We start from the raw sequence: 21759 nt of genomic DNA on the forward strand, positions 1-21759 counted from the left end.
ACAGTATGAAATACACCAGTGGCGCCTGGTGCACCTTCACCTAGAGCTCAGTGAACTTCGAGACCTCATTTTGTGTCTCACATTCACCCTTATGATCCAAATATTGGTGTTTGCTGTGAGAATTAACACGTTACATTGAAGTCTAATGTGAGCCTTGAACAGTCCTAATCTCATCTCTTTCGTTCCATCTCCTACTTTCTTTGTTTGCTTTAACAGGTGATGAAGAAATTTCATCTGACGTGTTATTGAAAACGCTCCAGTTCCAGTAGGTTGTGAATCGATTTTAGATTAGATTTGGGAGGAGAGGGATCTTGATGTTCTCTGTCTGAATCCGTGGGATGCTCAAATGTTTGTATAGTATATATGTGGGATTGAATAGATGATTATCCTGACAGGGGGAATCTCACGAAGCTTGTCAAGAACATGTTTTCGTACAGTACACCTTGCCAATGATTATATGATTATGTTTAGTCAATGGCTAGACTGAAAGTCTACAGTTGGTCTGTAATGGTCGAAGATATTGATTCAAGCACATCTCACAGTGGCTGCAGACAGACAAGTTCTTCACATCTTACTGTTAAACCTATCGTCTGTCTAGCTGAACTACGTGAAGATGATTTCAATAGGGATGCCTATACCATATGTGCTATGAAATCAAAACAAATATGAATTGGACAAAGAGACTTTGAGACTGATGATTAAAAGTATTTCATGTTTTAATATAATGAATATTACTGCTTGATTATAAATATTGCAGACTACAATATGTCTTTAACTGTATACATGAGAGTCTACATAAGATTAAACAATAATAATATGAACATTCTTTCTTTGGCATGAACATAAGCAATAAAAAATACACCTTTGATAATGACCCATAGTAAAATTGGTTACAATGCATTGTATCATTTTGTGAAAAGGTTCTTTTGACCATTTCTGGGGAGCAAAAGAACATAATTATACATACATTCCAGACCTTCATGCATGATTTAAACTCTTATTAATATTACTTAATATTTGAATATGGTTAATATATATATATATATTGGATCTGTGAACGTGGTTTCAGAAACATCTGAAAATCAGCCACTATGATCCATTTTTGAAGCCATAAAGAGGTTCGAGTAATCAATGTGGCCTGTGATGAAGCTTCATGATGAAACACAAGCTTATTGTCTGGTGCTCCATATCCACTCCAGTAATCACTGAAAGTTCACAGATGATGTTGACCCTGATGAACAAAACAAAAGATGTACATTTTTATGTTTAATCATTAGAAATCATGTCAGAGAATTAAGAACTGCTTACCAAGAACTACGCCGTTACATGCGCCCCAGCATGTTTTCCATTTGCTCAACCTTTCTTGTAACAACAGCAAGTATATAGACTGTTAAGGTCAAAAGGATTTGATTTACACCATTCCCAAATCAAATACAAAAGTCATAAAGCTGCGTAAATGTAACTTTTAAGAGAAATTTCTTGCATTGCATATATTATGGAAATGTAACGTTCTACTAATGGCCTCAAAGTAAGTGCCAAAAGTTTTGAGAATTACATAAATATTGGAAATTGGAAAAGTTGCTGCTTAAGTTTTTATGATAGCAATTTGCATATACTCCAGAATGTTATGAAGAGTGATCATGACATGACTTTGCCATGAAAATTAACTTAATCCGAAAAAAACTTTTTTCATTAAAGGACCTGCTGAGATCATTTCAGTAATCGTCTTGTTAACTCAGGTGAGAATGTTGACAAGCACAAGGCTGGAGATCATTATGTCAGGCTGATTGGGTTAGAATGGCAGACTTGACATGTTAAAAGGAGGGTGATGCTTGAAATCATTGTTCTTCCATTGTTAACCATGGTGACCTGCAAAGAAACATGTGCAGCCATCATTGCGTTGCATAAAAATGGCTTCACAGGCAAGGATATTGTGGCTACTAAGATTGCACTTAAATCAACAATTTATAGGATCATCAAGAACTTCAAGGAAAGAGGTTCAATTCTTGTTAAGAAGGCTTCAGGGCGTCCAGGAAAGTCCAGCGAGCGCCAGGATCGTCTCCTAAAGAGGATTCAGCTGCGGGATCGGAGTGCCACTAGTGCAGAGCTTGCTCAGGAATGGCAGCAGCGCATCTGCACGCACAGTGAGGCCAAGACTTTTGGAAGATGGCTTGGTCTCAAGAAGGGCAGCAAAGAAGCCACTTCTCTCCAAAAAAAAAAAAAAAAAAACATCAGGGACAGATTGATCTTCAGCAAAATGTATGGCGAATGGACTGCTGAGGACATTTATTCATTTAGCCGACATTTATTCATTTAGCCGACGCTTTTATCCAAAGCGACTTACGCTGAAGCGTCAGCGGAAGCGTTCAGCCTCCTCACGTGAAGACCGACAAGAGTAAAGACTTGCGACTTTTCCTGCGCAACTTATCCGAGCAACGACACCGACAACGCACTTAAGTACTCCTTTCCTTTTTCTCACTCTTCTTTCTGTCCTTCTCTATCATGTGTTTCCAACTCATTCCGGTGCTCTCTACACACCGCACTAACATCACACGCACACGTCGACGCAATCTCTCTAACCTGCGTCCTATAGACACCTCTTCCACTGAACCTTTCTCTTTCACGGTTGGACTTTGGAACTGTCAATCAGCCTTCATTTCGGCATTTTCTTTGCAATCTGGCCTGAGCATCCTAGGTTTGACTGAGACCTGGATACGTCCAGAAGACTCTGTAACCCCAGCCGCTCTATCTAATAAATTCTCCTTCTCTCACACCCCTCGTCAGACTGGAAGGGGTGGGGGTACGGGACTTCTGATTTCCAACAACTGGAAATACTCAACCCATTCTCCTCTATGCAATTATAACTCATTTGAATCTCATACAATCACTATAACATCTCCTATCAAACTCCATGTTGTGGTCATTTACCGCCCTCCTAGTCAACTTGGCATCTTCTTAGAAGAGCTGGATGGGCTGCTATCCTCTTTTCCAGAAGATGGCAGCCCACTTCTAGTCTTTGGAGATTTTAACATTCATCTGGACAAACCCTATGCTGCAGACTTCCATTCACTCCTTGCTTCATTTGACCTAAAACGCACTACCACTGCATACACTCATAAATCCGGCAACCAACTTGATCTCATTTACACACGAAATTGTACTTCAGACGACATTATGGTCAAACCCCTACACATCTCTGACCACTTCTTTATTACACTAAACTTACATCTTGCTACTTGTGCACCCCCATCCCCCCTACCTGTTACTTTTAGACGAAACCTACGCTCTCTCTCACCCTCCCATCTTTCTTCCTCAGTATCCTCCTCTCTTCCCTCTCCTACCCACTTCACATCCCTGGATACTAATGCAGCAACCGACACGTTATGTTCCACTCTTACTTCTTGCCTAGATGATATATGCCCTCTCTCCTCCAGGCCAGCACGGGCTGCTCCTTCCAACCCTTGGCTATCCGATGTTCTTCGTGAGCATAGGTCCAAACTTAGGGCAGCTGAGAGAAAATGGCACAAATCTAAGGATCCATCTGACTTGAGTATGTATCAGTCTCTGCTTTCATCTTTCTCTACCCAAGTCCATACTGCCAAATCTTCATACTTCCACAACAAGATCAACAATGCTCCGGACACACGCAACCTTTTCAAAACTTTTAATTCACTGCTCTGTCCCCCTCCACCACCTCCCACCACTTCTATAACAGCTGATGATTTTGCCACATTTTTTACAGACAAAACTACATCTATCAATAATAAGTTCTCAGCTCCACATATACAGGAACTAAAACTGACCACACCCACGGCTGAAACTCCCCTCTTCTCCTTCCATCCCCATTCTGAGGCAGAAGTAACCAAACTTCTCCTCTCCAGCCATCCGACGACATGTCCTTTAGACCCCATCCCCTCACAGCTTATCCAAGCAATCTCCCCTACAATCCTACCAGCGCTCTCACACATCATCAACACATCTCTTCTCACAGGCACTTTCCCCACTACATTTAAGCAGGCCCGGGTAACCCCACTGCTCAAAAAACCTACACTTAACACTTCACTCATAGACAACTATAGACCTGTCTCTCTCCTTCCGTTCATAGCAAAAACATTGGAACGAGCTGCTTTCAACCAGCTATCTTTATTTCTCGCACAGAACAACCTATTGGATGCTAACCTGTCAGGGTTCAGGAGTGGCCATTCAACTGAGACGGCACTACTGTCTGTCACTGAAGCCCTGCGGATTGCAAAAGCTGATTCCAAATCATCAGTACTCATCTTGCTGGACCTATCTGCAGCATTTGACACGGTAAATCACCAGATCCTTCTGTCTACCCTCTCATCGTTGGGCATCACAGGGACTTCACTTCGCTGGTTCAAATCATATCTCTCTGGCAGGTCTTTCAGAGTGGCCTGGGGAGGGGAGGTTTCCAAAACTCATCAACTGGTCACTGGGGTTCCTCAGGGATCAGTTCTTGGACCCCTCCTCTTCTCCATATATACCACATCTCTGGGCCCCATCATACAGGCACATGGCTTTTCCTACCATTGCTATGCTGATGACACACAGCTCTATCTTTCTTTCAAACCAGATGATCCATCAGTAGCTGCAAGGATCTCTGGCTGCCTGGCGGATATCTCTGCATGGATGAAGGAACACCATCTTCAGCTCAATCTAGCTAAAACTGAGCTCCTTGTCTTTCCCGCCACTCCAACTTTACAACATGACTTCTCCATCCAGTTAGGTTCATCAACAATTACCCCATCGACTTCAGCCAGAAATCTTGGTGTAATCTTTGATGACCAATTGACTTTTAAAGACCATATAGCTAAAACCGCTCGATCCTGCAGGTTTGCATTGCACAACATCAGAAAGATCAGGCCCTTCCTAACAGAGCATGCTGCACAACTCCTCGTACAGGCCCTGGTCATTTCCAGGCTGGACTACTGCAATGCTCTTTTAGCTGGTCTTCCAGCATGTACAATCAGGCCTCTACAAATGATTCAGAATGCAGCAGCACGGCTCGTCTTCAATGAGCCCAAGAAGGCCCATGTCACACCTGATATGAGGACTGGGGCAAAGTCATATTCTCCGATGAAGCCTCTTTCCGATTGTTTGGGGCATCTGGAAAAAGGCTTGTCCGGAGAAGAAAAGGTGAGCGCTACCATCAGTCCTGTGTCATGCCAACAGTAAAGCATCCTGAGACCATTCATGTGTGGGGTTGCTTCTCATCCAAGGGAGTGGGCTCACTCACAATTTTGGCCAAAAACACAGCCATGAATAAAGAATGGTACCAAAACACCCTCCAACAGCAACTTCTTCCAACAACAGTTTGGTCAAGAACAATGCATTTTCCAGCACGATGGAGCACCGTGCCATAAGGCAAAAGTGATAACTAAGTGTCTCGGGGACCAAAACGTTGAAATTTTGGGTCCATGGCCTGGAAACTCCCCAGATCTTAATCCCATTGAGAACTTGTGGTCAATCCTCAAGAGGCGGGTGGAACAAAAACCCACTAATTCTGACAAACTCCAAGAAGTGATTATGAAAGAATGGGTTGCTATCAGTCAGGATTTGGCCCAGAAGTTGATTGAGAGCATGCCCAGTCGAATTGCAGAGGTCCTGAAAAAGAAGGGCCAACACTGCAAATACTGACTCTTTGCATAAATGTCATGTAATTGTCGATAAAAGCCTTTGAAACGTATGAAGTGCTTGTAATTATATTTCAGTACATCACAGAAACAACTGAAACAAAAGATCTAAAAGCAGTTTAGCAGCAAACTTTGTGAAAACTAATATTTGTGTCATTCTCAAAACTTTTGGCCACGACTGTAGAACGTTATTGACATGTAATGCTATTTAGAACAAAATCAGGAAAACCAAAGTTTGTTTCAGTACTTAGAAAGGATATGTTTGGCATTGAGGTCCTGTAGGGAGGTTTGTGTCTGCCTCTGGAAAGCCAGTCGGGCCTCACACATGCAGGGATCCTGAATGATCTCCACTTTCACCTCTTCACATCACAAATTAAACAACATCACTGAAATACTTCACAAAGGGTAATTTGAATTGGGGTAATTGTAAACTGAATTATCTCTACCCCCCGACCCCAGAGTGAAGGTTTCTTAGCAAATATGTAACACTTTTCAACACAGTTTATGCAATGTTGTACTTTTCTGAATTTCTCACAACATTGTGAGAGTGTTACATATTATGAGTTTACATCGATGTTGAATCAGTGTTCAACTGACTCAACATGTCAGAAATTACAAGACACTGACAGATGAAGCTTTCCCTAGTGACTCCAATTTACAATAATTAATGATTTCTGAAACATCATGACTGAAATAATGGCTGCTGAAAATTCAGTGTTGCCATCACAGGAATAAATAAAAATGGTTCTTTTAAATTGTAATAATATAATATAATATAATATAATATAATATAATATAACTTTTTTTTTTTAAATAATTGCAGCCTTGGTGAGCATAAACTACTTCTTTCAAACATTAAAATATATTTGAACATCCTATGTATAACCCTGGAAAATTTATTTGCATTCTGTAGCTCTGTACAGCACTTTGGCGCAACTCTGTTGTTTTTAAATGTGCTATAGAAATAAAATTTGACTTGACTTGACTTGACTTGGACCACAAATAGCCAACAATACATTGCATGGGTCAAAATGATTGATTTTTCTTTTATGCCAAAAATCATAAGGATATTAAGTAAAGATCATGTTACATTAAAATATTTTGTAAATGTCCTACTGTAAATATTTTAAAACTTAATTTTCAGTTAGTAATATGCATTGCTAAGAACTTAATTTGGACAACTTTAAAGGCGATTTTCTCAATATTTAGATTTTTTTGCACCCTCAGATTCCAGATTTTCTACTAGTTGTATTTTGGCCTCAAATGTAGCATCATGTGTTTCAATGGTGGTTTCCCCAATTTAATGGCTATTGAATTCAATATCTGGAATATCGACGTCTATTGGACTAATGTTTTTAACCATTTTTTGTAGGTATCATTCATGCCCACAGCACATTAAGTGGATGGTTATAGAAATACATTTGAATTGAGTTTGTCTCCAAATGCTTACTTTTTTTGGAACATGTTTTCTTGTCTTCTTGCAAGACAAAACCCCGGTGGCACTCACAGTGATAGGAAGCATCATCGTTGACGCAAACGTGTTCACATTCATGACCCAGTGCACAGTAGTCCATACCTGCAATAAGTCAAATCTCTAGAGCCCTGAAGCTAACAAATCTCAGCAGCACATGACAGAAAATACAACTAAATTATTTCATAGCTGTAATAATTCACCATTATGTAAAATTCTCTGGTAGCTACACAAACCTATCATAAAATGGTATGATAGCAATACCAATTTATGAAGGTCTAAAGCAGAAAACTCACTGGCACTACCATCAGCATCAGCGTCACTGGCTTTGAAACATGATTTCTTGTCCAGCATCAAGACAAAGCCAGGAGGACACGTGCAGTGATATGAAGAACCTCTGGAGACGCATGCGTGTTGGCAGTTGTGGCCCAACGCACAAGCATTCACACCTGAAATAAGCACACAGTGCCGACTAAATGTGGGGGATTTCAATCTTTAAAATAATATTAATTGCAATCTGATCACAAGGTAGTTCTAATCTTTCAACAGGTTTAAATTTGATGTTTTAGATCACGAAATGGCATGAATGAAGTCATAGTCATTTCTGATCGAAACTCACTAGCACTAGCTTCACCATTTTGGTTGGCATCATTCTTTTTCTTTCGGTCACCCTTGTGTACACTGTCACCATGTCCGTAAGCGCCAGCGCCTCTAATGGAGCATGTTCGCATGTCGTCGTTTAAGACAAAGCCTGAGCGGCATTTGCAGCGATACGAGTTGCCACTGCTCACACAAATGTGTTGACAGCTGTGTCCCATTTCACAGGCATCCATGTCTGGAACAAGACATTGGACATCTACAATAACACTGGCAATATTAAGTAATTTCCTTAAAAACAAACAAGTAAAACATCTGGGATTTTCCATTGAAGGCTTTGGGGATTCAATAATTGTTGTGTAAAGCAGTGGAAAATGTCATTAAAGCCAAGCTAATCATCTGACTCATCAATGATTTGGGAGTAGTTGGAAATATAAAAGCATTGAACTCTGCACAACAAATAATCTTGTTCCCAGTGATTTTTTTCCTCTAAGTTTTCTAGTTCGACATTAAGTCTTATTATTGGATGCAGCATTACTTTTAAGCATTTGCACATGATAATTCCAAAATCTGCTTTAGTTTTGGGTTTTAAACTTAATCTTCCCAGCATTTTTAAATGCTATCTACACCATAAAACATTTAGCTATGGTTTGTCATCTGTCCCACACGTACAGCAACACTGACACTGTTATTGCTTTTTACAATGAAACAGTACAAAACAAGACAGTCCACAGTAATTCAACGGTGATTTTGAATGGGTTGAATCAGTGGCTAGAATTCAGCTGCTGGTGAGCTGGATTGTAGGACAAAAACATAAATTACATTGCACACATTAAGCTAAATTACAGCTCTATTTCAAGACCTAGTGAACTGCCTCAAAACAAAGAATCTTAAAGGAGAAATTTACTTCCTAAATTAAAAGTTTCCTGATGATTTACTTGCCCCCATATCATCCAAGATGTTCATGTCTTTCTTTCTTCAGTCGCAAAGAAATTAAGTTTTTTGAGGAAAACATTCCAAGATTTTTCACCATGAAATGGACTTTAATGGTGGCTAATGGGTTGAACGTCCAACTTGCAGTTTCAATGCAGCTACAAAGGACTCCACATGATCCCAGCTAAGGAATAAGAGTCTTATCTAGCAAAACGATTGGTCATTTTCTTAAAAAAATAAAAATGTATATACTTTTTACCCACAAATGCTTGTCTTCATGCATTGTGTAATCATGTTGGGAAAAGTCATGTGTAGTTAGTTAGAACCATCTGTGTACTTCGGTTAAAAAAGATAGGGTAGGGCGAAAAACATCATCTCATTTTCTCCTCCAACTTCAAAATCGTCCGACATCGTTGTTTTATCCTTTTTTTGTAAAAGCTGCTTGACTTTCTTTGCACGTTTGCTTGGTAAACACTGGTTCGGTACTACGTCACGCGTAATGCATGAGGTCAAACTAGTGCAAAACGATTTAAATTTGTATTTTTCTTAAAAATGGATGATCATTTTGCTAGATAAGACCCTTATTCCTCAGCTAGGATCATGTAGAGTCCTTTGAAGGTCCATTTGGACTTTTAACCCACTGGCCACCATTGAAGTCCACTATATGGAGAAAAATCGTGGAATGATTTCCTTTAAAAACCTTTCTTTTTGACTGAAAAAGAAAGACATGAACATCTTGAATGACATGGGGGTGAGTAAATTATCAGGAAATTTTCATTCTGGAAGTGAATTAACTTTTACTTCTTTAAAAGCATAAAGGCTGTTCCAAAACATCAACTACAAGACTACAGTGCCTTAAAAATAGAATTCTGGCCAAAATTAAAGGCATTAGTGGATTGATACATTACACTAATAAAAAGTGTCCCAAAACCATCACTTTTGAATTCGCCATGTAGGCAGTAGACAGCAAGGCAGCTCACTAGGTTTTGAGTTTACATGTTCATGTAACCTGTAATTTAGCACACAAAATAAAATGAATGATATCATATGATACCAAGTAATACAATCAGAACTCATGTAAAAAGCCGGCAAGCAATTGCTAGCTAAACAAGTTAGTTAAATAGAATTGCAGCATTTTGCAATGTAAGCATTCTCTATAACTATTAGTCACTGTTAGAGAAAATCAAATATGTTTGTACTAAGTATGTCTTCAAAATCTGAAGTAAAGCAGTTAGCGTAATCTGCTGGCTCTTACGTTTTAGGGAACATGTTTTCTGGTCTTCGTTCAAAATATAGCCCTTCCGGCACTTGCAGTAAAAGGAGGAGCCACTGCTGACACATATGTGCTCACAGTCATTTCCCATTGCACAGGCGTCCATACCTGGAACAAGCTTTCATTACTTGACTGGAGTGAGGAGGCCACTCTAGCAAGAGTAAGTTTATGGGCAAGCAACTGTCTAAAAAAACAAAAAAGCTTGTACTAAATGTCTTTAAAGTCCCTTAAAGAAACACTGGAAACTTTATAGGACTTTTTGGGAGTTTTATGTGATAATTATATGCTCTTAGTTTGCATAGCATTTAGCATTAAATCAGTATGTTATGGTACCAGCTGACAGCTGCACTAAGCAAATTGTTTGTACACTTAGAACTAGCGCAGCACTTGATTGAGCAATTTTAATGTCCGAAAGATCGACTCTTGTCCTGAAAAAGACAAACAATTTTAATTATCCACAAACAAGTCAAATATTCAAAGAGGTTTCTATGAAAAACATACTTGAAGTACACTACTCTTAAAACAACTGTGAAAAGACATTGACAACATTAAATACTGAGAGCATTGCATTCCATTCCAAGACCTTCATTCCACAAAAATAGGATGCAAAGCACATATAGATGATAGATGATTCAAAGCATTCAAAAGAGCCAAACGTAGAAGAATGCTTCTTTGAATGATCGGTGGATGTCTTCAGCTCTCACATACTGAAAGATTTCCTTCAGAATGTGTTGCGATCCAATGATTCAAACTTGTGGAAAACAAAGCTATAATTCCAAATGATCATGATAAAAGTTGAATTGTAACATCTACAATTTTTGCTTTTCAGACGCAACTATTTTCCAGAGAATGAATCATCACCCACTTCCAAGGATTGAGATATATCTTGTAAAAAGGAAAGACAAAGAGCCCCATCTCCCCTTTTTTGCATTAACCCTACCGCACAATGTCTCCCGGAACTTCGAGGTGAGCTTCTCAATGACACCATAGGTCTCCACGTAGAACACATGATCCTCAAGTGGATTGCTGGCCATGAGCTTCAGTGACCGCATGTCAGCTCTGTCCACTCCGACTGCGTAAATCTCAATCCCCGAAGCCCGCGCTGCAGCCGACACTTCCTCGACTTGGTCTTGAGGACGTCCGTCAGTGACAATGATGGCAACCTTTGAGATGTTCTTTGATTTAGGCCGTGCTCCTGACTTTTCAGTGAAGGCTTCATCCATGGCTTTCTTGATGGCCATACCAGTCATGGTTCCCGCCGCCAGAGGTTCGATGCGGTTGATGGCTTGCTTTATAGAGTCTTTTGTTAGATGGTTCTTCAGCAGGAACTCAATTTTGACTGTGCTGGCATAGTTCACCACTGCGACACGTGTGGCATCTGGGCCAACGTCAAGAGTGTCCACCATGTCAGCCAGGAAGATCTTGACCTTCTCAAACTCACCTGGACGCACGCTACGTGAGCTGTCAATGATAAAGACCAGGTCCAGTGGGCGGCTCCTACATTGCGAATCTGTTGCTGAGAGTTGAGCAGAGAAGTTTTCTTACTTAATGTCAATATGATATAATGTAGACTGGAATATTAGTTCATTAAAGGATTAGTAAAATAACTCGATTTAGAGTTGGCGGTATATAGATTGACACAATGGAATGGTAAATGCGAGTAAAGCATATTCTTTGCATGCAAACAAAAGGCTTAGTCAGTTACAACACTTTTTCACCGTATGGACTCGGTAGGGCTCACTTTTGGAGGTTTTCCACTGTGTACAGTACCTAGTACTTGGTACTTTTTTTATCACCACTTTGGTTGAGGTTCCAAGCGAGCCATACCGATACTAAAATGTGACATGTAAACACTGCAAATCACAGATTGGTACATGAGAAATCGCCACTGGCAGCGTCAATGGATTTGCGACAATTTGTTAAACAACGACCATTGCATGCAACATAAAAAAACAAATGGCTGTATCATGGTCAGTTGACAAGGTGGCAGCGCAACTATAACAATCATCTATAATCCCATCCACTTCGAAGCAGTACTAAACTACAGTGGAAAAGTAAACTGAGCCAATGTAGAGTGAGCTGAGTTGTGCTGAGTCGTACCACGCAGTGAAAAAAAGTGCCATTAAATTAGTCTGTTAACTAAAAAATGAGTTTGGCCACTTTTAAAATTACTTCTAAAACAAATCCCATTGGATCTCAGCAAAATGACAAACTTTCGACACACTGGAATACAAGAATGCTTCTGAAATATAAAAAAAGTCACATTTTCTGATCTGCAAGGTACCCTAAAACAGAAATAAGACAAGCCTAAGGATAATTGGGCCCTTATTGTCATTTTGCTTTGTCCACCTTTGAAACATAGAAACCTTAAGATCTCTACTGCTTTTAAGTGAAATGTGTCCATTCCTGCTGCTGGAGTGCCACTGTCCTGGGAAGCGTTTCCCAAAAGCAACTATGGTTGTTAGTTCCTTTGAACTCTATTGATAATGACAAAACTTGTGACAGTAGTTGCTTTTGGGAAACACACCCCTGTAGAGTTTGGCTCCGATCCTAATTAAACACACCTGAACCAGCTAATCAAGTTCTTCAGCAAGGCTTGGAAACTTTGGTCCTGGAGGGCCACTATCCTGTTTAGTTCAACCCTAATCAAACACACCTAAGAAAGCTAATTGATGTCTTCAAGATCACTAGAAAGCTACAGGCAGGTGTTCAAGATTTGGGTTAGAGCTAAACTCTGCAGGACAGGGCCACCCTAACCCAGGACCAACCCTGGAGTGCCTGGAGTTTAGCGCCAACCCTAATCAAACACACCTGAACAAGCTAATCAAGGTCTTTAGGATAATTATGGCTATAGGCAGGTAAGTTTTTTTTTCAGGGTTGGAGCTAGACACTGGCCCTCCAAGACTGGCGTTGCCTATTCCTGTACTAAAGTCTTTTAGGCAGGTTTTTAGCACTAGACCAGGGATCCTCAAATCTGGCTCAGGAGATCTACTTTCCTACAGAGTTTGGCTCTAACACTAATCAAACTCACCATGCTTCCATTAGAAAATCACAGGTAGGTGAGTTTGATTAGGGTTGAAGTTAAACTCTGCAGTGCATTGCCCATCCAAGGCAAGATTTAAGGAACCCTGGGCTAGACTTTGCAGGATATTGTCCCTCCAGGAGCAGGATTGGATACCCCAGCATGATGGAGGGTTAAACGAAGCAGTACAGTATACATGGAATTATACCTGTCCTCCCTGTGATGGCTATCCTGCCGTGGGTAATAATCCTGCCTGGTGCCTCTGATTCTTGTGGCACAGTAGACATTGGTGGGGTAGTCTGAAGATGTGCCTCTTGTGTCAGACTGGCTGCTGACGAGATCTTTTGGGAATATGGCCTTGTTCTACGAGTGGACATTGATACAGTCTGGGGTGAAGTGCTTTGGGGATATGTTTCTGGTATCAGTGTGGATATTGGCAGGAATTCTAGGAAGGCACTTTGATCATACGAGTCTAACTCAGATTGGGGTGGGATACTTTGAGGATATGGCTCTCTGGTATAGGAGAACTGTGGCAAGGGAGGGGATAAAGTGCTTTGGGAGTGTGTCTCTGGTGTAAGTGTGGATGTTGGAAGGGATTCGGAGAGGGTACTTTGGGAATATTCATCTGCTGTCATGGTAGTGGTTGAAAGGGATTGGGGTAAGGTGCCTTGTGAATTTGATTCTTGTGCCAATGTTGACACGGATTGTGGAATAGGTTTCTGAGGCAGGGAGAGATTCAAAGATTGTGAGGGTGTCAAGGTCAAGGAATATGTCATTGATGGATCTGATGCATGAAAGCCTGTCTCAGGAGAAACCACTGGAATGGTTGGCTGGTTATTTGTTGGTTGTTCCAGAAGAACCACTGATTTTTCTGGACCTATATAGGGTTGTTGTGGAACAACAAGTGGTCGATTTGACACCACTGTTGATGTGCCTGTACTTTTCCCTGATTCGCCTGTAGCTACAACTGTTTGTTGTGGATCTTGAACTTTTCTGCAAACTATTGGTGCCCATTCACCTCTCAGCTGCATGCGTGCCTCAGGTGGAGATTGGCCATTATTTGTATTATGCACTTTTGTGGTTGCTGTGTCTTTGAGCCAGTCATAATCTTTGGGTTGAGAAGGAGCTGTGGGTCCTGGATAAGCTACTGGGATAAAATGGGGCAAAATCTTCCTCCTCTGTTTGTTAGGGTGATCAGGTCCGTCTAACCAGTATTTACTCCTGTATACTATGGACCATCAGAAGGTTGAAGCGGAACAGGAAATTAGCCAAACAGAAAGTCAGACAAACAAATACAATTGGCATTGTTTGCAATACATGTTCTAATTCCACTTTATTAAAACATTTTACAATACATGCCACTTGGATATTACACAAATGCCTTTTTTTGTAACATTCATGCATTTAAAGGGATAGTTCACACAAAAATAAATTCCCATCATTCCAAACCTTAGTGTATTTGTATCTTGTGCAGAACACAAAATGTAATTTTTGAAGAGCAATGGGGTCCATCAACATAGGAACCCATTGACTTCTATTGTGTGGACAATAGAGACTTTTCAAAATATGCATCTTGTGTTCCAGATGAAAAATATTCCAGGTTCAGCAAGTTTTGGTTGAACTATCCCTTCAGTGCTTTAATGTGGATGTATTTTAGTTCACATTTGCTATTATAAATGCACTAGACAAATTTCTAACATTTTGCATTTCACTAGAAATGTCATTACATTTATATTTCTGTTACATCATGCAAACATTTTTGTAATGCATCAAGAAAAATAATGAAACCATAAATGTTCCATTGCAGTGATGCAGTTCAAGATACAATGCAAACATTAGAACTAAGAAAGTGGTTTAAGATCATAAACTTACCTGCTGGGCTCAGTGTCCGGTGTGGAAGTGCCTGATTTCTTCTTTGTGCGTAACTTTGTGCTAAAATGTGGGATGGATTGTTAAGGTCATAGGATTCACAGAGATCGACCAGCAGAAGAGAGAGGCAATATACCAAACTCCCAATGAAGGACTTCATTGTTTCTCCGTTCTTCTCAAGTCTGCTTCAAGTTGGCGTGCGGCCCTCTCGGCTAACTGACATCAGTATGATTCCTACAGCATCCTAGACTGCACATTTGAAGGGTTGACAAGAAACGTTGTCCAATCCATATACAGGAGGAGGAGTCCCACCTCAAATTACTAGGAGGTGGCATATTAAGTAACACTATTGTACCAAAATGTACATTGGGGAAAAAAAGTCTGATGGCAGATACGTTGTTTTGAAATGTTTATTGAAGTAATTAGATTACAGAACATGTACAATAAAAGAAACAGACCACAAAATAAAATAACATGCATCCATTGATTTTTACAGCACTAGCAGTTTCCTTTTTTAAACTCTACATCATTGTCGTTCATGTGAGGATTCCTCTTGCGTGTTAACCAGCATTACCCAGCAATTACCATGACAACAGATCACTGTGACGGCTGCTAACATGATGGTGCACAATGGTTCAATGGATGGAAAACACACACACACACACACACACACACACACACACACACACACACACACACACACACACACACACACTAATTATATAAACAAGATAAAAAGTGCTTGAGCTCTTTCACTTTTGAAAGGATGAAAGTCTTACGTCCACTATAAAGTACACAATGGAAAAAATATATTTTAACCATCACACTGGATTGTCTAAACAGATTTTAATCTAGCAAAACAGATTTATTAGCCAAGGTGATTCTAGATGCAAGTGCCCTATCAAGTCGTAGGGCAATGTTGATTTTCACAATACTTCTACTATGACAATCAGGAAAAAACACAGCATTAAAAAGCATGGAAAAATAAAGATCTCAAGGTGGCAAGTAAAGTGAAAGCTTTCATTGGTAAAAATGTCAAACGGCAGATTGCCCGCCCCATCTCAGGATCATTTCATTAGTGATTGACTATGAACTATATAATTCTGTCATAAGCACAATTTATTGCAGAGCCCGAGTCATGTAGTCCACAAAAGTGAATGGCATATCTCAGATACAACATTAAGTAATTAAAATAAGTCTTGCCACAACTCTTCCCCGACACCGTGCCGCTTCAACCGTTTTCTTATTGTGTTACAAAAATAGATCTGCAGTGATGAGCTGTTACGAGAGTCATGCGAAAGAAATAGTCATGGATAAGTCTATGCAAATATGTAAGCTGCTGATGTGATGAGTGGACGCTGGGAGTCTAAACGCCCTCCATGTGTTGGAATGGAAGGCAGGATCGAAAGGCAAAGATGGGTGTCTGCTCTGGCTTTTACTGAAGAAACCAGTCAGGAAAATTCAAGCTGGCATGTAAGGAGGAGGAGGCTCCTTTGCTGGCATTGTCATGGCCATTTCATAGGTGGGGAGGATGTACTATGATAAAGAGAAGACCCCATTAAGATGAAACCAATCAGAACTCATTTACCTGGAGAAAACTACATGACACACTTTCCTGTGCTAGCACAGCAAAGCGATACAGCTGGTGTTCTGTTAAGAAGTGCTGGAACAAAACATTCAAAATCTCTTTTGGAAGGAAAGAGTGCCCTCTAATGTAACAGAGTGAATGGTGTATTTTAAGGGGCTCCATTTTTACTACTGAGAGAGGTTAACACGTTCTCCTTTTCAGAATAAATATCACCAAAAATGAAATCCTCTTGTACTAGTAAATAAGCATTGTTACTGTTAACTAAAACTATTAAAAGAATTTTCGGTTTATTTAAATACAGCTGACATAAAATATGAACTACTAATAAAATGTCAAAGGCACATAACAAAATTACTAAAACTTAGATTAAAATGAATACAGATTTTTTTAAAAGTCCATTCAAAATTTTACTAAATGCTACACTATATTAGTATATAAATAATACTAAAATACATTTGTACAGATATTACACACCTGTGCCTAAAGACAAACATTTTATTCTTCAGAATAATGTACACTGACAAACTGTACACAACCATATTAAAAAGGAAGAAAAAAAAGGAGGGTAAAGCTTGATCTCCATGTAGCATTAATACAAGCACTACATCATTAAAAGTCTTTATTAATTTTTTAATTTACAGTCTAGTAGCATTGTCACGATATCTGACTAAAATATCTCGATACTACTGAACTGATACTACGTCAAAAGTTTTATCTTTGTTATTAATAAGAAGAACACATTTGCATGTAACAAACTAAAGGACAAATACAATAAAACAAAGAAAAAAAAAATGAAATAAATAGGGCCAACTGAAATGTTTTATTTCTTTCCAAAATCCTTTTTTATTTTCTCCAAATTCCTTTTTTTTTTACTTTAATTTTTCTGGATTCTATTTTTTCTGTTTTATATTTTGTAGACTATTTGGTTACATAAAAATTAATATTAATAAATTTTTTTATCTGTTTTCGATTTTTTTTTTCAGATTCCATTTTAATAGTTTCATTACATTTTAATAATCAAAACATGTCAAATTATTTGATAAAGATTAATTTTTTTTTTAAGAATTAATTTATTATAGTATTATATTATTACAGTATAAACACTGTTGTGTATTTACAATTTCATGGTAAATATTCCTTTAATATTATTTTAAGAATATTTTTATTATTAGTAGTAGTAGTAGTAGTACTATCATTACATTAAGTAATATCTCTGTCATTTTAAACCATACTTTTATTTTGACAATGGTTTCTCTCAAAAGTAACGGTGAAATGCTCATGAAGAGATCATGTTTATGTATTCATGTATTTATATTTTGAGGCGGCAGAGGCTGAAAACACAGCCAAGCATCACGCGCACTTCAGTACATGTGTAGTAAACGAAACACTCATTCATACAGAGATGCGCAGAACATGCAGGATTCATATTTAAATAGCCACATTCTGTTATATTACGTTTTTATGACTGGATCGCACAATTCAGTCTGTGTTTCCTTATTAAATTGCATTCTTAAAGTACTTGTGCGGTACAAAAATGTAGAATCACATTGTTTAAAAGCTTTTTAGTACTGGTATATTGTGCAACACTACAGTCTAGCAAGTCTGACTGTATAAAGTATAAAGCCTATTAATGATGTAGTGCTTGGATTGGTACAATGTTGTTATTGACTTTGTCATTTTTAATGAGTATATTTTCTCTCATTCTAATATTATATTTTTTCTAATTCCAGGCTGGGAAGCCTGTTAAAATGGACATACCTGAGGTGGGGTCTCAAAAGCAGGATAGACGGCAATCTCTGGAGTGTTCCTGTTGTTTATGTACTTGTAGCAGTTCCAAACACAGTTGATCAGGTAGGCCTAAAAAAAAAAAAATAACGCAGTAAAATAAGAATGTGTGTCTTATAAATAATGTACAGATTCTGTGTCGGAAAAATCAGGTGAGGTTTATATATCTACCTTGAGGACAATGAGAATGGCAAAGAAGATGAGCACAAACAGCAGGAGACAGCTGGAGTCCAGAGAGAGCAGGTTGTCCTTGTATGGGAAGTCCGGCTAAAAGACACAGAGATGTTTTTAATTTGAGCGTTTTTACATTAACCTCTAGTGTCAGAGACTCGAGAGACAGCCGCTCAGCAGTGGCAGTAGAGGGCAGACTGACCAGCTGGTCCAGATAGTCCTTGATTCTGGGCAGGTACGTGAGGGAGCTGATGGCCACCAGGCAACTCAGCGCAAAGTCAAACAGCTGGTAGCAAAAGAACGGGATGAGCCAGCCATCACGATTCTGTGTGAGAGGGGAAAAAATAACAGTCATGTCATGAGTTGGCTTTCTCCCTTTCATTTTTAGACTGTTTCTCACCATTTTAATGCTGATGCAAACCTGTAAGACTCCATGGAATACTGAATCATCCACTTTTTAAGCTAATACGAGAAGCTGTGCTGAATAACTAAGCTCAGAGATTACTTAACATGGGAAGGGAGCTATTAGCAAGGCCGTGACTCGACTGGAATCACATTTTACTGCCTATGAGGACTAAAACTTGCAGTCAGAGGATACTCAGGGTCTAAAACACAATTAAAGCTCAATGTTCACTCGAGGTAAAAATGGGTATGGCAAATGTGCAGAGTGCAGAAACTACTATACAGGAAAAGTTCACAGCTCCAACCTGTTTTTAAAGATGACTTCAAGCAAGACTGTGAAGTATAGATGAACACAGTGGTGAAACGCATTATTCTATTCTAGAATACATGACTCCATCAAACGTTTGGGGAAAAATTGCCTTTAAATGTCAAAGAATGTTTACATTATTTCACATTGTACTGCTAAAATATGCAATATGTGATATTGCAGCACAGCACAAAAAAAATTAAATAATTAACAAATAGCACAGGTGTACCAATTTATCGAAACTTACAGTAATGGCTCCGTACACCATCATTGCACTAATGGTGAGCATAAGGAGAGAGATGGCAAAGCCCACACAAGCATTCTCTGTGGGGTAAAAGAGAAGTTGTCATTTTAGATATAAAAACAATTAGTTTTTTTGAATAAATTCAACTTTCAATTGATGTATAATGTTTGGCTGAGATATAACTATTCAAAAATCTGGAATGTGAGGGTGCAAAAAATCTAAATATTGAGAAAATTGCCTTTAAAGTTGTCCAAATAAAATTCTTGGCAATGCATCTTACTAATTTTGATATATTTATGGTAGACAATTTACAAAATATCTTCATGTAACATGATTTTTACTTATCCTAATGGTTTTCGGCATCAAAGAAAAATTTGTAATTTCGACCCATACAATGTATTTTTGCCAATCGCTACAAATATACCTGTGCTACTTAAGATTGGTTTTGTGGTCCAGGGTCACATACTGTATATAAAAACAGCATAAAAAGTATGAATTATATGGCACTGCTTTAATATTAAATATAGGTGTACAGCATTTAATTATCAAAAACATCTAAAGAATGTACCTGACATCCTGTCTGAGGCGAAGTAGTGCTCAATAACTTCATACTGCAGGTCAACAGTAGGGACGTTCTCAGGGTGAGTTACCGCCACAGTCAACAGAATACCCATCAACAGGTTCACCACCTTTGAAGAGAGATTATATCAGGAAAGAAAGTACAGATGAGATAGTAGGACATATTCAAACAGCCCAATAAGAAAAACTGAAAGTCTGATCATTCAGTGTCATGTGACTTCGCGGACATTTTATTGCAAGTCAAAAGGAAAAAAAAAGAGGTCAATGTCTTAGCACATTTGTTCATAATCTTTACTAAAAATATTTAATTAAAAATAATTTGCTGAAATTAAAACCAGTCCGTGTTAAATGGAAACATTTGTGAGCCTGGACCACAAAACCAGTCTTAAGTCGCTGGGGTATATTTGTAGCAATAGCCAAAAATACATTGAATGGGTCAAAATTATGTCAAAAATCATTAGGAAATTAAGTAAAGATCATGTTACATTAAGATTTTTTTTTTGTAAAATTCCTACTGTAAACCTATCAAAATGTAATTTTTGATTAGTAATATGCATTGTTAAGAGCTTAATTTGGACAACTTTAAAGGTGATTTTCTCAGTATTTTGATGTTTTTGCACCCTTAGATTCCAGATTTTCAAATAGATGCATCTCGGCCAAATATTGTCCTATCCTAACAAACCATACATCAATAGAAAGCTTATTTATTGAGCTTTCATATGATGTATATATCTCAGTTTTGTAAAATTTAACCTTATGACTGGTATTGTGGTCCAGGGTCACATTTGGTCTGGTTTTCTGGAAACACCCAGGGCCACATTTAGGCATTTACAATGACATTTACCACTGACAGTTAAAGATTAAAATTAATTTGTTACTGCCAGTGCCATTTTATACAAAAGTGTTCATAATTCCTGCCAAGCCACAGTAAATCATCGTTTAGTAGTTAAGTTTTGTTTGTTTAAACTCTAGTTGACACCCAGTCACTCTCTAATATATACTAATAGCTATATAATTATAGATAATTTACTTTATCTAAACATATTTCGAGCAAATTGGCAACAAAATGAACTTCAACCCCGTGACAGTTGGGCGAATTCAGCCTCCGGCCTTAGCTAGCGGTTAGCTAGTTAACGTTAGCTGTCTACAAATAAATGATAAATTAACACTTAAAAATAATCGCCAGACCATAGTACCCAACTTTAATAAACAGATAAGGTTCTTAAAACATGTTTAATTAACGTTTACCACGTCTAATCACGTTAACATGTCTTATTTGTTCATAGTTCAAATTCAAAACATTGAGTTAGCATAGCAGTCGTTAACATCGAGCTAACACAACAGAGCGAGGCAAAAACATCCACACAGACGGACTTTAAAATACAGACACGCTTCTAAACGATGGGAGGAAATACTATTTAACTATTTAATTTGTGTTTAAAACTACAAGACTATTTTAAATGAATGTTTTATGACTCGTACCATATACCAGGTACCCAGGATGATGGTTCCAGTCCGCACGTGACAGCAGCCGCAGCAGCGGGCGCTGTACAGTCGGTCTCGAGAATGTTTGAAACGCATGTCGTTCTCGGTGCTTTGAAGAAACATCGAGAAAAAGACGAGACGAATCTCCCCTGTCAAAAACAGCAGCTACAATCGCAGCGCTCGATCTTTCGAGCAAAACTCCCCCTGATGGATGAGAAACAATGGGGGCGTGGTCAAAGCTGAATCATGCAAAGCCCGACTCCTGAATCGTTCTTTTGAGTCGGTTCTTTTGAACACATCGGTTGAACCGGTTCTCAACATTAAAGTGATGTGGCTAAGCAATTCATTGAGGAATCATACTGAATGAATCGTTCGTGAA

At 38.7% G+C, this 21759-nt stretch overlaps 2 protein-coding genes across 3 annotated transcripts; both read right to left on the reverse strand.

Moving 5' to 3' along the window:
* Positions 1-1322: 1322 nt before the first annotated feature.
* matn3a (matrilin 3a) lies at positions 1323-15098 on the reverse strand. 2 transcript variants are annotated; one of them, XM_073816358.1, is made up of 5 exons: positions 14823-15098; positions 10869-11444; positions 9911-10036; positions 5915-6013; positions 1323-1378 (listed from the first exon to the last, which is right to left on the reverse strand). In XM_073816358.1, exons 1-5 carry the CDS (start codon positions 14977-14979, stop codon positions 1323-1325), a joined length of 1014 nt encoding a protein of 337 aa, XP_073672459.1. In that variant the 5' UTR covers positions 14980-15098. The 2 variants fall into 2 exon arrangements, with proteins under 2 accessions (XP_073672459.1, XP_073672460.1); XM_073816359.1 differs by lacking the exon at positions 9911-10036.
* Positions 15099-15215: 117 nt separating this feature from the next.
* On the reverse strand, positions 15216-21602 carry laptm4a (lysosomal protein transmembrane 4 alpha). Its single transcript, XM_073816360.1, has 7 exons — positions 21378-21602; positions 19885-20005; positions 19320-19396; positions 18566-18688; positions 18364-18459; positions 18166-18264; positions 15216-16355 (listed from the first exon to the last, which is right to left on the reverse strand). The coding sequence occupies exons 1-7, from the start codon at positions 21501-21503 to the stop codon at positions 16281-16283; spliced, it is 717 nt and encodes a 238-aa protein (XP_073672461.1). The 5' UTR covers positions 21504-21602; the 3' UTR covers positions 15216-16280.
* Between the last annotated feature and the right edge of the window lie 157 nt (positions 21603-21759).

Source organism: Garra rufa, chromosome 13, assembly GCF_049309525.1.
Source record: "Garra rufa chromosome 13, GarRuf1.0, whole genome shotgun sequence".
NCBI classification, from domain to species: Eukaryota; Metazoa; Chordata; class Actinopteri; order Cypriniformes; family Cyprinidae; genus Garra; species Garra rufa.